Source organism: Pezoporus flaviventris, unplaced genomic scaffold, assembly GCF_033815535.1.
Source record: "Pezoporus flaviventris isolate CSIRO_AGI_PZ_B2104156 unplaced genomic scaffold, CSIRO_AGI_Pfla_v1 ptg000007l, whole genome shotgun sequence".
In the NCBI taxonomy this organism is placed as follows: Eukaryota; Metazoa; Chordata; class Aves; order Psittaciformes; family Psittacidae; genus Pezoporus; species Pezoporus flaviventris.
The window spans coordinates 67,454,531-67,470,478 of record NW_026892555.1 but is presented as its reverse complement, the minus strand read 5'-3'; the positions used below and the strand labels follow the sequence as shown (position 1 = coordinate 67,470,478).

Genomic DNA, 15,948 nt, shown 5'->3' with positions numbered 1-15,948 from the left:
GTGGGGCCAAACCGCCATGACCTGCCTGAGAATGCTGAGACCCTGGCACAGGTTGCCCAGAGGCTGGGGATGCCCCATCCACGTCAGTGCTCAAGGCCAGGTTCGACGTGGCTTGAAGCAACCTGGCCTAATGAAAGGTGTCTCTGCCCATGGTAGGGGGGTTGGAACCGGATGATCTTAAGGTCCTTTCCAACCCAAACCATCCTGTGATCCCCACATGATTAGCACCTTCCCCCACACAACCTAGACGAGAACGGCGAAGCGGAGGTCGCGCCGCCGCTACTGCGCATGCGCATCCCGCCGCCCGGTACGGGGAAGGAGCAAGCTCTCTCTCTCGGTTCCGCCCCGCCGGCGCCCTCAGCCCGGGCGTGGAGGGGGGGAGCAATGGCGAGTGTGATCCCCGCGGCGGCCTCCTCTCCCGCCGGCGGCCCATCCCGTACCAAGAAGCGCCCAGCGAGCCCGGGCACAGGCGGCGGCCCCACCAAGAAGAAGAAAGCCACAACAGCACCGGGCGGCTCGCAGGTACTGAGGCACGGGGCGGGCAGAGCGCGTGCGCGGCAGTGGCCTTTCCCGTGCTGTCCCCATCGCGCATGCTCCTGTGCGATTGACGTGACGCGAGCGGGGCGGTGTGATCGTTATCCTATGCAGAGGGGATCGCTGCTGCTGTCGTTAGCGCCGCAGGCCGCCTGTGTCCACCGGGGCCGGCCGGCAGCTGCCAAGGCCCTTCGGCTGGCGGCCCTCGGGCCGACGGGTCCTTTATAGGCGTTTGGACTCTGAGGTTCAGGCTGCTTTCATCCTCCTGTAGTGAGGATGCTGTGTAACCTCCGTCACTAGAGCTAGGGACTAGCGCTCGGGTGAGCTGCTAATTCTGTTGTGTGCAGCTCAAATACGGTTTTGCATTATGGCCCTCTCTTCGTTGATCTCAGTAGATCTAAGAGTTAAATGTGAAATGAAGACGTAACGTCAGAGCCTGAGTTTTGGGGAACAGGGTCAGGGGAGGGCTGTTAATGTGCGTTTCTCCAAACCACTACTCCCGCATTGTGTGACACCACCGTACAGCTCCACAGACCCATCCCCACCTGATGACAGCTGCCCCTTGAACACGACGGAGCACCTCATGCTCCAAAATAAGTCCGGGAAGAGGGTCAGAGTTAGTGTGTATGTGACAATTGTAAAGACTTTAGATGCAATATGTCTTGGATTACTTATAGAAAGATTTTGGTAGCTAAAAAAAGGGTTGGAAAAAATGGTTGTTTTTTTCTTGTTATTGCTTCCAGAACGATTCTTCTCAGTAATGTTTTATGAACTACACCAGTAGTATACCTACAAAATATGCCCAACTGCCACTTAGGTTGCTCATTTGCACATGAGCCATCAGATCAGGGGAGCATTGCTGCATTTTCCATCAGGTCTTCTCTCCAGCCGATTAAAAGCCGTTGTGCACACACTGGAGGACAGCCGCAAACCTTTCCTCATTCTGAATGGTGCTCTTGTAACACTTGGTTTTCACCTTGTTACATAGTTCATAGTTTATTTTCCTTTCCTCCTGGGCTTATCCCTGCTAGAAGGCTTGTGAACTGTAGCGCTGAATGTAACTAACAAACTGCACTGCAACTGTGAAAAGTTACTGCCGAGCAGGATCAGGTTTGACAACTCTGGAAGGTCTGCTAGGGATAACAGTCTGGATTTTCCAGTATGGAGAGGACTGCTGTGTGCATGTGTGTGTGTCTGTGTATGCAGATATAAAATATGATATATATAATTTAAATATTTAATATACAATATTTTCTATTTTAAAAAATCCTTCAAACCCTTTAGCCTCTAAAACTGTCTTCTTAAGTTCACACCAAACTTAAGCTTGTGGACAGCTTCCAGTATTCTGAGACAATCCGTGATCTCTTACTCAAGCTCAGTTTTGGTAGTTTGTGATAAACAGTTTTTGTAATTCTTCTCACAAGTGATTTCAGTGGAGAAAGGAGTAATTTCTCAATGTTATGTCTTGAGTGTGCCTTCACTGACTTCAGCAGTGCAGATCAATCCCATAAGGAAAAAAGATGAGCCTCAGAAAATGTGTAACCTCAGGAATGGGGCACGAAACAGCTCGTTGATCTTCTGGTAATCACTTTCATTGTTGCTGACTAGCTCTGGAGCGAGCCAGTTCAAACAGAAATTAAATGGGGGCTTTGCATTTTTTGAGTGAGAAGCATTGATCATTGGGCAATTTCTTCTGCAGAAATCTCCAGAAGTCCTTATAAAGTCCTTAGCTAATTGCTGAGTAATGTACTCTTTCTGGATAAGGAAACCTGTGACACAATGAAACACTCAATAATTCTGGTCTGCTGAGCTATTCAGAACATAGACAGTCAGCAAACACTTAACACTCTATTTTATAACTTACCCAATCTTTAGGTGGCCAAGCCAGTCAGAGACTAGGTCATCCATGGATTTTAAATACTTTTCCTAAATATGTTACATACCAAGTATCCAGTCATTGTGGGATTTTTATTTTTTTTAACTCCAAACAAGGAACATTCATCTAGCAGTCTAATAGGTACTCACCTTTAATACATACCGCTTTCAGCACAGGTTTGCAGGTAGCACTTATTAGTCCTCTGACTGTTCACTTTCCTAATTAACCCTTTTAATATTTTTAACCCTTTTAATATTTTTTATATTTTTTCTTAACCCTTTTAATATTTTAATATTAATTTCAGCCTTTCAGAAGACATATAAATTGTGCTATTGCTCAGCACCAAATGGTTTCTGTTTGAAATAGACTGACATTGTGAAACAGAAATAGTGAATTATTTCCTTGGTTGACTAGCAAACTATAGGCAAGAGGATTCCTGTGGAGAGTTTTGTGACTAATTTCGGGGGTCAGATTGGGATCTGGGAACTCAGATAATATTCTCATGATATTAACTGGTAACCTCTGCTGAGGACCTAGTGCCTGGCCTACATGAAAATACACTTCACATTGTGCCAGCTGTGAACGTACCCACATCTGTGATTCCATCACTGTGAAATTACACAAAAAGGGGCTTTTGTAAGTTCCGCAAATCACACAGTTTGTTTTTCTTTTGCATACTTTATGTCAAGTGGCTCTCTCAGTGCTCGCCCTGAAAGACATGTTGGTCTGGTAAAGCTGTAGATTTCAAAAATGTGTTTATTTTTTTACATATAACAAATTTGCTTAAGTATAGCCATGTAATCAAGTAGTTTGTGTAACTGTGTGTATCCTACAAGAAGCCACAATTATCACACAGCATGCAAATTTTTATAAACCCAATATTGATTATGTTTATCCAACAGACGAATTGCTACTTTCTCTAAGATACACTTTAGGAATATTACCAAAAAACATTCTTCATCATTCGTATGAGTTACCGACCCAAAGGTATTGAGTCATGTTTGTTTTGGAAGCATATTGCACACAGGCCTTGTCAGTCATGTCTGCAGAAGGAGACACATGCTTTTTTGGATATAATGCCTGTATTTGCCAAATGTAAAATCAAAAGCGAGTTTACAGGAAAACATGATTGCAAATTGATGACATCATTTTCATTAGCATTACAGAATTATTCCTCCCATGCAGTTGTGTCACTGAAAAATACCTCAGTCTTTGCTGCAGGAGAAGATTTTAATGTTGAGGATTAGTATATATATTAAATGGTAACATTCCTGTATCAAAAACAATGCTGTTGAGTTGTTTATGTAGCACCGTTCAGTTAGAGGTCCTTGTCCAATGATTCCCAATAACTGCTGTGCTGGCTCAGCTCTCGTACAGATTTGTCTTCAGGTCTCCTTTCTTTTTGATTGCTGTCACTTAACCTGGGATAGAATCTTGACACAGATCTTAAAATGCCAGCAGTTCTTCTCCTTTAATGTTCACACCATGATTTTTATAGATTGTACAGCAACAGGAACCTTTTAAGAGTATATGCCACATCATGATGTAATTGATGAAACAGAATGCTTGCCCATGACAGATAGCAAGCTTTAAAGATAAAATTTGCAGTGAGATAAGACGGTGATTTGGAAAAAAAAAAGTCTCTTGATTTTGTTGGATGACAATTAAAGAGAGAAAATATGCTAAGTACTATAGTAAATATGTATCTACTTGCATGATTTGTGAAACAGCTTCAGAGTTACGTGATAAAGTGAATGTCTCACTTTGAGAATGACACCATGTTTCATCTTACATTTTGAATTGATGTAATCTACCCTGTGGACTGTGGAAATACACAAAGAATACCTTCTGCTTCGTTCTTCTCCATCACTGTAGCAAGGGCAGGTCTTGGTACCATTTAGAAAACAAATTCTTACTTGCAGTGGTATTTAAGAGTTAAATTATCAAATACGCTGATTTTATCTGTAATTGTGAATATTGCAGCAGTACTACTGGTGACCTTCCATTTTATGTATCTGCTCTCGTGTATACTTAACACTTTATGTGTTTCTTGTTCTATGCTTAAAAACAGAAGCTATACAACAATACTGGAAAATAAAGTCAAAATGGTTTAAAGTTATTGTCCTCTAAAATAAGCTTCTCTCAGGCACAACATGAAAATAAAAGGAGCTTAGAAATCCATTTTTATTTTAAATGTAACTGAACAATGAAGTTTTATATCATAAACTGAAGATCAGAGTAGAGTTTAACAAGAATAATTAAATACATACACATTAACATGGTTACCGTTAGGTATTCCAAAGCTGTCCGCCAAGACAGAGAGCTTACCCTAGTACATAAACAGCATGCAGTTGGACTGCAAACCATCAGTAAGTTTAATCAGTTCTCCTCCTGTGCTGTTTTAACAAGCCTGTCACTGTAAGTAGGAAACCATCAAACCAATTTAAAAATAGCTTTATTTTAGGGAGTCCATTTGATCTGGCTGTAATTTCCTGAAAAATGAGGTTAGGGTGAGTGAGTGTAACTACAGAATCAAGTGAATACCACTACAGCTGCTGAGCTGAACTGCTGCTCTCACCATGTTCTGGGACAAGTACCTCCTCTTGTGCGTCACAGTATAATAACTTTCCGATCTGAAATTAAAAATTGCCTACTTAAGAATTCAGACCTTCTTTACTCCAGTCATTATACCACTAAACCTATTCTAATTATTATAACATTATTCCATAAAAGACTGCCTGTAACAGAAAAGCATGATTTTCCTTTGTAGTTGGAAATTTAGTAAGTTGTGTTTCTTACCAATCCACCTTCCTTGGAAGAGACATCAGGACCCTGATACAGCATGATAGTAAGCATATATAAGTGCATAAGTATTTGCCAGTTTATTAAAAAGCTACCGTGTCATTATACTCTAGACTACACTTCTTGGGTTTTTTAAACATCTCCCAGCCCTTAAGGTTATGACAACAGAAAATATATGAATTTAACCAATGAAGCAGTGCCAGTCTGAAGCTAATGCTTGCCTGGAATGATATCTTTCATAGATGTAATGTGCTCCCAGGGGATGTTAACTCAAACCTAATTAAATTTACTTAAATGACACTTTCATTGGATAAAGTACAGATATCATAATACAGTGCAGTTGCTTGGTAGTTACTGATAAGAACTTTTGAGGTGAGCTCTTTAAGTTCAGCTGCTTACACACTTACATCCCAAGAGTCTTGTCTCTAACAAAACTAGCAGCCAGTTTAGAACAAATTGCCATATCTTAACAAGAGTTTTAGCAGGTAGTGTTTAAATTGGGGCATCTATCCCACAGATGGGTAACATACTCTGGCATCATGCTGCATGTGATCAATCCACAGAGCACTGAAAATCCCCCAGACTTGCAGTTCTCTGAATGATGCACTCAAAGGGTCATCGCTTAGTCTCCTAATCCTTTCAAACAAGACCACAAAGATACTTTCTGCAACAAAGCAGATAGTGAACAGCTGAAATATTAAGCGTCTTTTCTTCCATGGGTTTTTGTACTCTTCCAAAAACCAGTTTATATTTAGGCAGTCCACTAATGAGGGTCAGGATTATCCTCGGGTACCAGCTTTTGTATCTTGCACGTTTGAAGTCAAATATGTTAAAGAACCAGAATCTCTTGAGTCCCTGATGGGGAAAAATGACAATTAAAAGACAATTAACAGATTTCACAGGGAAATCTGGTAAAATGTATGTGTGCTTTAAGTTTACCTTTATTTAAAAAAAGGCAATTACTGTTATAGAGAAATCTAGATTGAAAGAGAAACTGTCAACACTGAGAGCTAAGAATTTGCTTTGCTTGTCATTTATCACATACTGAAGACTTTAGATGATCTGTAATCATGAAAGTATGTGAATTTCCAAACCAGACTATGCCAGGCTCAGAGAATTACCAGCCCCCCAAACAAATGTGATTAGATTTTAGAGTAAACACAGATGTGTTATGTTGTAGAAAGGCAAAAGCATATGTCTATTGACTTCTACTTTGGCCGTCAATATGTTGGTGTCATGAGGGTTTTTACCCTTCTCCCCTTATCCTAGTAGAGAATTTTATTTTTTCCTTTAGCTAACAGAAAATAGAGAGTTATACTTTAAGTGATCCCACTTAATTTCAGGATTCATAATAAACATGCAAGAAACTTAGGAGAGATAATAAAGGTGGTTTACTGGTTCTATCATAAGGAGATAAAATAGGATGGGTTATTTTTTGTAAAGTACTGTATGCATGTGCTTTAGCATGACAATTTGAGACATAGTGCTCCTAAAAAGCAATCTCAGAATCCAGTTAGTGCATTAAAGGGCTCAGATTGACAAAAGAAAACTTGGAATAAATTAACTGTCTAGATATTGCAGATCTGAAGAGGTGTCAGACTGTGTTTATGTTTTGTAAAGTGCAATGCTTATGTTAGGTAATAACTTCAGTTCTTGCTTTAGCAAGGCATTAGTAGTTCCGTAAATATATTAATTTTGGATTAGAAAGGCTAATAGAAATATTAATTTGGTAGCCTGGAATGGTTTTGAACACATTTTTAACATTCCAAGAAAACAGAATGGAGAGATTGGCTATTTATGTAGACCTGCAGAAAAGCCATTGAAAGTTGTGATACTCCGTGTTGTGAAATATACTTGATCCTTGCAGAATTCATATCCATGAACAGCGTGTCTTGTCTCACTGTAAAGCATACCTGCAACTTCAAGAGGCTCAATTAGGCAATCTATAGAGTTCCAGTCTCCTATCTTCCTCACTCTTACCCATCTTCACTAGTCTGAGCTGCATGCTCACAGCCAGCTCTGGTACTTGCCAGACCTGCTCAGCCGCTGATGGAGGGCAACTTCCCACCTCTCCTAGGAAGCTGTATTGTCTCCTGCTGCACTGGTGAACCCCACTGAATCACAAGGAGGTCTAACAGGTGTTGTAGGTAGTACAAGGAAGTAACAGGACCACGTGGCAAGGAAAACCACTTCTCCACTACAAGCAACTTACTCTTCACTGCGATTTCATTAGTTTACTGTAGAAAAATAAATAAGTTAATCTCTAAGTACCTGAACTGATTCTACAAATGCTGGCAAGCCCTGTGAGATGTCACCAAAATAATCTAGCAGGAAATCCTATGGACTAGTCCTACTTCGCCCTGAAGATTCAAGCAACTCTTTCCACTTAGGAAAGAACCATGAACATCTATCAGCCTTCTTGAAAGTAGGTACTAAATCCCTTCTTTCAAAAACAGAACACAAGGCACACTTCTGGCACAGACACTTCCTTTTTATATCATGTATCCTTACAAGTGTTTGCTGTGTCCTCCACTTCAAGTTAGTCCTGTTCGTGCCACTGCCTGACGGGATTCCAAATCTCTTTTTGCCCCATGTGCACCCTAACCACCAGGCTGAAAGACAGTCTCGTGTGATGGGAGGGGAGCATGGAAATATTTTCTCCTATACAGCCAAGGATGGAAATTCTGTCCATTTCAAAGAGAATGACTCCATAGTCTGGTATTGAACACATATTGAACTGCTGTAGTTGTCAGAATGGTCTGCTTATGTATTTTAGGCATTTATTTCTGTAGCACGTTTTATCTAATAATTTTAATGCCAAATACACAGTTGTGCAAACAGGGATCAGAAATATTTTTCGTCCAAAACTGTAGCTAAAAAGCTACATATTCGTGCCATCTAATTACATGCATTTATGTTGTAATGAAAATGCATCACTGTTAATTCAACAAATTTGAAATGGATAGGAGGAAACTATTTTGTGAGTAATAATGTAATTTAGCAGAGTCCATCGTGCTGGGAGGATGAGTGTCTATAGTTATGTTGTTTGTAACCATCCTTCTCTGGAAGAACTGTTCTTGCTGATTATAAGACCCTGCTGTGGACAAGGAGCATTTAGGAAAAAAATCTTTACTCTGAGGATGGTGAGGGACTGAACAGGCTGCCCAGAGAAATTGTGGCTGCTCCATCCCTGGAAAAGTTCAAGGCCAGGTTGGCTGGGGCTTTGAACAATGTGGTCTAGTGGGAAGTGTCCCTGCCCATGGCAGGGGGGACAAAATATGTGATATTTAAGGGCCGTTACAACCCAAACTATTCTGTGTTATGTCCTTAATTTTCATTAAACAGACAGAATGTTGCACTACCATGTACTTCCATGCACAACCTGCCTAATATGTGAATTACATAAAATCTGATATAATTTATAAAACCCAAACCCCTAATTTTGCAAGTATCCACAGACCTAGAGGTGAAAGCATCTATACAATTTTAAGCAAGTTAGTTTTTTTATTTTTCTGCTCTTAGTGTTGGCATGCTTGTAGCATTACTTACTCCTGTGTTCATAAGGATGCAATGTGCTCATCACAACTGCCTTGTTTACTGCTTCCTCAGATTTATGCTTTTCTGAGTTAGTGAAAGAATGAGAAGAAGGGCAGAGAAGGCTGAGAAACTTATAGTTTCTGCATAAATTACACAAGATTTACAGGTATGCGTAGTGTCATTTAAGTGGTAGAGCTTGCAAGCATAGAAGTCTTTTTTAAAAATCTGAAAATGAAACAGCAACTTCCCAAACTAAAAACAGAACAACTGCTTAGCGTTTGGTTAGGTGCATATCAAGTAGACCAACTTTGAAGAAAAGGTTAGTGGCATTCCAGAAGTACAGGGATGTTAATCAGGGAAGGGAGAGAGTATTACGAAAATACTCATCATCTAGGAGAAAGGAGCAGGGAGTTAAAACCTGTTGGAAGCTGCATGAAAGTTATGTACCATAAAAAGCCTTTCTGTTTAGTCAGTGGTGTATTGGTATGCAGTCCATCCAGAAGTTTCTCTTAATTTTCCAGATAAACAGGTACATTTGATAAAAGGTGACCGGTCTGCCTAGAAACTTTGTTACATTTATACCCTGAAACCATCAGGACTACAGCAAAATAGTGCTGAAATGGAACACGCAGAAATTAGGGCAGTAATTAACATGAGTTATATGACTGTTCATGACCAGAAGAGCTTTTTGTTAATAAACCCAGTATTTTCTATTTTACAGGATATTGATTTCTAGCTAGGGAGATGGAGAGTTGCCCAGAGAGCTGTGGAATCTCTGTCCTTGGAGGTGTTCAGGACCTGCTGGGACAAAGCCCTAAGCAGCCTTGTCCAAGGTCAGTTCTCACCACACTTTGGATAGGAAGTGGGCTAGTGACCTCCAAAGACCCCTTCCAGCCACAATGAGTCAGTGTTACCATGTCTCATTTCAGATGTCTGATTTATGTGATTAAGATGGGTGCGTCCTCTCTCTAGACAAGCAGTCAGAGACTCCTGCATTAATAAAGCCCAAAACTCAATGGCTACATTCAGACAGTATATAATTCTCCCTACACTGTAACAAAGCTTTTGTTTCAGTAGAACTGCTTTTCCCTGGGAGGAACAGCACAATGTTCTTACAGCAAAATTAACTCGTAAAATCAACATATTTGAATAGGAGAACTTCATTTTTCCTTGATACATGCACAGTGTGTTCAGGCTTCTCAAACCAAGTGATTTGCTGGGAAGTCCTTATTCCTTAAGTTGCTTATCTTTGTTTACACAGTCTAGAACAAGCAATGCAAGTTTGAGTCTCACATTAACAACCTTAAACTTTGTCAAGTCAGAAATTCCTTTTTCTCCTTAATTTTTGTTAAGCCTATTTGTTGCAGCCAGAATTGCCTTTTATTGCAGCCTCAGAATTGCCCTTTTTACCCTCCTCCTTTCCATCTGTCCCAAAGTTACTTTATTTGCTAAATAATTCATTGTGGGAAACTTCTTTAAAACTCCTGTTGAAGCCATCACAAAATATCAAATACTAGTTTCCCGCTCACCTACAATTGCAGATGTGATACCAAAACTTCACTAATTCTAATGTAGTGGAAAAGTCAAGTCTTGTAATAGTTCTGTTCTGTTTCAAGTCCAGCAAAAAAGGCAGTTGGGATACAAATTGATATGCAAAACACTGAACACACTTTTCAGATGTGCTGCAGTTTCTGAACCTCAATATATTGTACCAGGGCAAACTGGCTGGCCACAGAACTTACACAGGTGATTAACCAGCCACCTACTTGTACAAATGTTTCTGAAGAAATGTTTCAGAAATCTGCTTTGAAATTAGCATCACTATACAACTCTCTCCCCCCTTTTCCTCCTGAGCAGCCCCAAAATAGTCTACAATAGATACCTCTATTACCTTATTTTCCTCCAAATTAGAATTTACCGCTCTTTATTTTAGTTCAGTCATCAGTTTTTTTCATTATCCAGTTAAAAATAGGTATCCCTAGGATAATGCGCCTACAATTTTGCTGAGTTCAGGAGACTTGGTGTGCTATTCAAAACTCAATGGTTGTGTTGAGTTTGCTAGGTGAAGGAAAGTGAATGTAGTAGTGAGGGCATGCCAGGCTTTTTTTGTGCCATCATATGAGACAAACAGTAAAGATGACATTTGTACTCTGAAGATTTTAAAAAAGCTAAAGTATAGTTTATTTTCTTGTCCTCTTTTAAAGACCTTTGGCGCATCTTATGCAATTACTGCTCTCTGATATGTTATGCCTTTGATAACTTTTTGAAGGTTTGCTGAAAGAACAGTTTTATTCTGAATTGCTTTAGAAGTGAAATGTTCCATATGTCAGTGTACTTAACGTTTATCTTTCTGACATAGTTTTTGGTCATGGCAGTCTTAGGTACTTGTACAAAAGTGGAAAAACCTTCTGAGCAACTTTCAACTGCAATGCTAAGCCTTTGCAGTACAACTGCCAGTGTTAACTGATGCATAATGGCAGCAGTAGGTGTAGTTAGCAGAAACATAATAGAAATAGAATTTTTGTCTACTTAAAATGACAATTAAGACAGACAGAAGGAAGTGTTAAAATTTGCAAATGCTAAATATGCATTTGCAAATGCTAAAGTTAAGTTCTGTTTTCTGTATCAGTTTACCAGTTCATAACATCCAAATGTAAAATTTGACTGTACTAATTCAGGTCTATTTTTCCTAAGGACATCAGGTAGAATAGAAGCACTGGAAGAAAGATATACCCTGTCTTTACTCAAAACTAATTTTAAATGAAGAGGTGTTTTTTATGTTTTTGTTTGTTACTCAAATGTTGTTTCCTGTCAAAATGGGTGCTATTTTACAGAATAAACTATAGAGTCAGGAAACTGAATATTTTTGCAGAATGGAACTGCTTTCCCATCAGCTGCAGGAGCGGATATCTTTTTGCTTTCCTTGTTCCTGGTTCAGTCACGTTCAGACGAATGGACTTGGATCCTTCTCTTGTCTTGGCTGAAGCCTGTTGTTCAACAGAAGGATTTTGATATACTCCCTGAGCAGCATTATAATGTTAACAGCACACAAGCATATTGTAATCCTCCAGTCTTTTCTCCAGAAATACTTTGACCTTAACTGTTCTGTATCAAATGATGTATTTTAAACTTTGAGAAGCAGTTTAGCCAAAGTCCTTAACTGAACTGAATTTTTCTGATAGGGAAAGGAACGTGCTGATAGTCTGTATAAAAATTCAGTTGTGATTTACTCTGGTCTTTTTTTGCCAGTATGCTTCCATCAATTTTCAGTCTTAAGGCCCATCACTTTAGAAGACTTTTTTTCTCTCGGGTAATCAAAATATTCTGTTAGCTGGGCTCAGTTTTACCCTTTGCAAAAGTATGAACTAACATGTGCTTTTGCATTGCATATATACTGAAATTGTTAGCTCCAGAGCTGCTTCAGTGTGCCATTCAGCTCATGAATTTGTCCAAGTTACAATTTTATTAATAAAGAAAACTGTCAAACGTTATAAACAAGAAATAGTCCCAGTCCACCAAAAGAAATCTAAAAGTGAGAGATCCTTTGCAATTATTTAAGCCGAAGGGAGTTTTATGGCAAATGCAAATTAAGCCAAGCTTTTCTGGGATAGTGAGAAGCTATTCACAGTTGCGTCCCAATTACATTTTATTTGAGGCTTTTCCCCATAGAAAATAGTAATTTTTTTTTCCCTTGAAATAACTGTAAGTTATAAAACTTTGTCTATCACAGTTTTTAAATGGAAAAACATGTTTGGCATCTGAAATCTCTTGAGAAGAAATCAAAGCGTTTTACTGAAGCTTGTTAGAATCTTTCTGTGTTTGAAAGTTTAATAATTCTGAAGAGAACAAAGTAAACTTGAGTTTTTCGGATTATTTTTTTTTCTTTCTTAATTGAGCAGTATACCAGTAAGAAGGGAGTTCCTGTGTCATGAAATTCCTAGGTCTTTTTCCCCTAGGTTTTGAAGAAATGTTTGAGAGCTGGGGAATGTAATTAAAATCTTACTCTCCCTTTGGCTGCATTTTTAATTTTGAATTCAGACCCTCACACAGCGTAATAGAGCTTTGCTTTAGGGTGTTTTATACCTCTATCAAAGTGTCTGAAGTAATTAGTACTTTATACATTTTGGTAAGTATTTTGCCACTGGACGCACCAGTGTGGGGGAATGATAATGGTTTGAAGCTCTGGCAGTGACAGGACCCTAAATGAGAATGTCGCCTTTTAATCAAGAGCACTTGGAGTCTATGGTATTGAAATGCCCTACAGAGAACATAGAAAAGCCATCCATCACTTTGTGACAGTCCAATCTTTTAGTGCATGAGTAAAATTTTATTCAGCCTTTCTAAGGCAGTTGGAATGTAAGATGTTTTTACTTACCTCAGAACAGCAGTGTAAAAATTTGAAAACATAATGTACAGATTGCTTTCTGGACATCATATGTGTCTTTATGCATTATCCTTATTTAGATTGCGGTCAAAATGTTTTCCATGTCCTGCTTCAAACATCTCCTCCCTCCCTGTAATACACCCAACAGCTGAGATTATGTCTAAACTTTGGTCATATATTTGGAGTTAATTTGCATAGTTGATTAACTCTTAATGCTCAGTGGAAATACTCAGCAAGTTAGAGGGAAAGAACTGCTGCTTTAGGAAGGGCAGATTTTGTAAGTCTCGCACAGAAAAGTAGTTTTACATGTGACTCAGAAGTCCTCTGGGGAATGTTTGGAAGAAGCTGAAGTACGTTTAGCAACACATACATGGAATTATAAACTATTATTGTAATAATTCAGTGATCTATTTCAAGCTTTGTGTTGTACGTTTGTTTTCAACAGCCCTCCCTCAGCTTTCTTTATAAGTGAAAGGAGCAGCAGCATTTCAGGACAATGTCATAATTTAAGCAAAAATATTTTTGATGTTAGGCATTTGGGAGATTAACTTTTGATGTCAATGGAAGCAGAAACCTGATCCAAGAACCCTGTCTTTTAAGATGAGTTGGCAATGACGAAGTGATGAAATCCATTGACTTCAATGGATTTCCTCCCAATTTACACTGTATGCATGATTATGTTGCCCACCCTACTAGCTGCTTGAAATCAAGAACATTGATCTGCACGGTATACTTAATGCTTTTTTTTCAGGTGGCTACTACTCAGGTGTTTTGGTTAGTAAATTGAGTTTTTCAGTATGCTGTGGAACAGAATTTGCTGTGAATATGCAAGTTTAGGGTTTTGTTCCTTTCACTTCAACATTTTCAAGCTGAAGTAATTTTTTTTTTTTTTTAATCCCAAAATAAGGCAGGGCCTTCTGTGAAGGATGAATGTTCCTAAAATGCTACCATGTACCAGAGTGCTGAACGAGAAAAGGCTGGGGAAATTGTATTGGTTTTCATTTTAGTGAGTGGAAACAAAGAGAGAAAAAGTTTTTCCTGCTGAATTCAAGAACCAGTAAAATGCAGCCAGATGGGGAAGACACGTTCATACATGTTACAGAGTAAGTCTTCCCAGCAAACCTTTCTGTCACAGACATGGAGAGAGTTAATCTTGTTCAAGAAAGCGCTGTTTCTTCAGTCTTACCTCCTTACCGAGTCTTCAGTGAGTTTGCTTTCAGAAATACACTATGCTAATAACATTGGCGATGAGAAATTTTTTAGCCATCATATTTGCTTCAGCTTAAGCATGTCTAAGTCTGACACCTTTCTATGTGAATTTTTCCCAGCGATGTGAAGAGCTGCATTTTTGTCTTCTAGAGTGTACATGTTCAAGTTGTAATGGCTCCTGTCATCATTTAAAGTTAAATGAATTAAATATTCAGAATGTGCAAGCACCTATGCCAGGCTTGTTATACAGTCAAAGTTAATATATTAATCAAGTGGCTGAATATATGTTCTAGTATGAGCAGTATTAGCTGGGACTCTGTTAAAAAGCTGACATTCAAAGTCTACTCCTAGTTTCGAAAAGTCTGCTGGTATCATCACTGCTGTCATCTAGTGACATCCGTGCTCTGTTTCCAGATGGCATTTTCACTCACTGCAATTGGCTGCTAGTGAAAATACAGGTATTATCCATCGATTTCATAAATTAGCATTTCCTTTCCTGGCTGCATGCCAGAGCTTCATCAGGATGTCACAGAACTTACAGCTAAAAGCTCAGAAAGTTGCTACAAGTTGGATATTGCTGCATTAGAAGTAACCTACTACAGGAGTAATTAGACATATACCATTAATGAGGCTGAGTTAAAACAACTGTGTCAATGAAATGAAGAATGTCATTGTACTATTATTGTACTTACGAAAACCAGCTGCCAAAAGTAAGTAAAAATAATTTAAACTGGTTACTGAATTTCACATGCAAAAGTTGGAGACCAGTGGGTTCCTCAGCAAGCCAAACTGGGAGCTTGGGGCAAACTTGACACCAAGTGTGAGGGCTTGACTTACAACCAGAACTCTTTTCTTACTTTTCAATAATGACATACAACCTCCTAATTATCACTGTAAGACAAAGCCACTGTATCAGAAATATTGAATACAGAAGCAAAACCAAACCAAAACCCTGCGTACGTAGTCACCTTCATCTACAACTACTGTACTCAGTATAGTGTTAAAACTCACTACTGACTGATTTCCAGAAAACAAAACAGAAAATAAATACTTATAGTATTGGGTTTGCTCCTTTAAACTAGAAACTCCCTTTCCAATTCTTCCAGAATTTATGCATTTAAGTTTTCCTTCACCAACACACTGTTCAGTTTACCTTCTATTTGTAAATCCTGTTTTGCCATGTAAAACCATAACATCTACCAAAAAGGGCTTCTGACGATCATATTGTACTTTCAGTGATGTGCAAATCCATTCTTTTTCTAAGCCATGGCATGCATTCCATGTAGTGATAGGATGCCAGAAATGCAGAAATTTACATCTCTGACTTTTATATTTCATATTTTTTATGTTTTTGATACATTGTAAAATCCTATTAGTCTAAAACAATGAAAAAAAAACTTATAGACCATAATCCAAAAGTAAATAGGTAAGAAATAATACTTCAGCATGTATTAGTTACTCAGTTATGCAGTTTTAATCCTTGCTGGGAAAAAAAAAAAATCCAAGAAAAAAACGGAATGATGATTCAGACAATAATAAGCTAATTCAACCTGGTATTTAGTCCCATCACAGACACCCATCCCAAACCCCACAGTGCTGATTCCAC

The 15,948-nt window shown here is 38.9% G+C and overlaps 1 protein-coding gene across 2 annotated transcripts in view; it reads left to right on the top strand.

The window, feature by feature from the left end:
- Positions 1 to 295: 295 nt before the first annotated feature.
- INO80C (INO80 complex subunit C) overlaps positions 296 to 15,948 on the top strand; it is a 30,874-nt gene continuing 15,221 nt past the window's right edge. Inside the window, exon 1 of one of the 2 annotated variants that reach the window (XM_061449084.1) lies at positions 296 to 522. In XM_061449084.1, the coding sequence (XP_061305068.1) occupies positions 385 to 522 (138 nt within the window). In that variant the 5' untranslated portion in view covers positions 296 to 384. Of the gene's footprint in view, positions 523 to 1,102; positions 1,151 to 15,948 lie in introns of those variants that run through there. The other variant, XM_061449085.1, reaches the window with a different exon arrangement.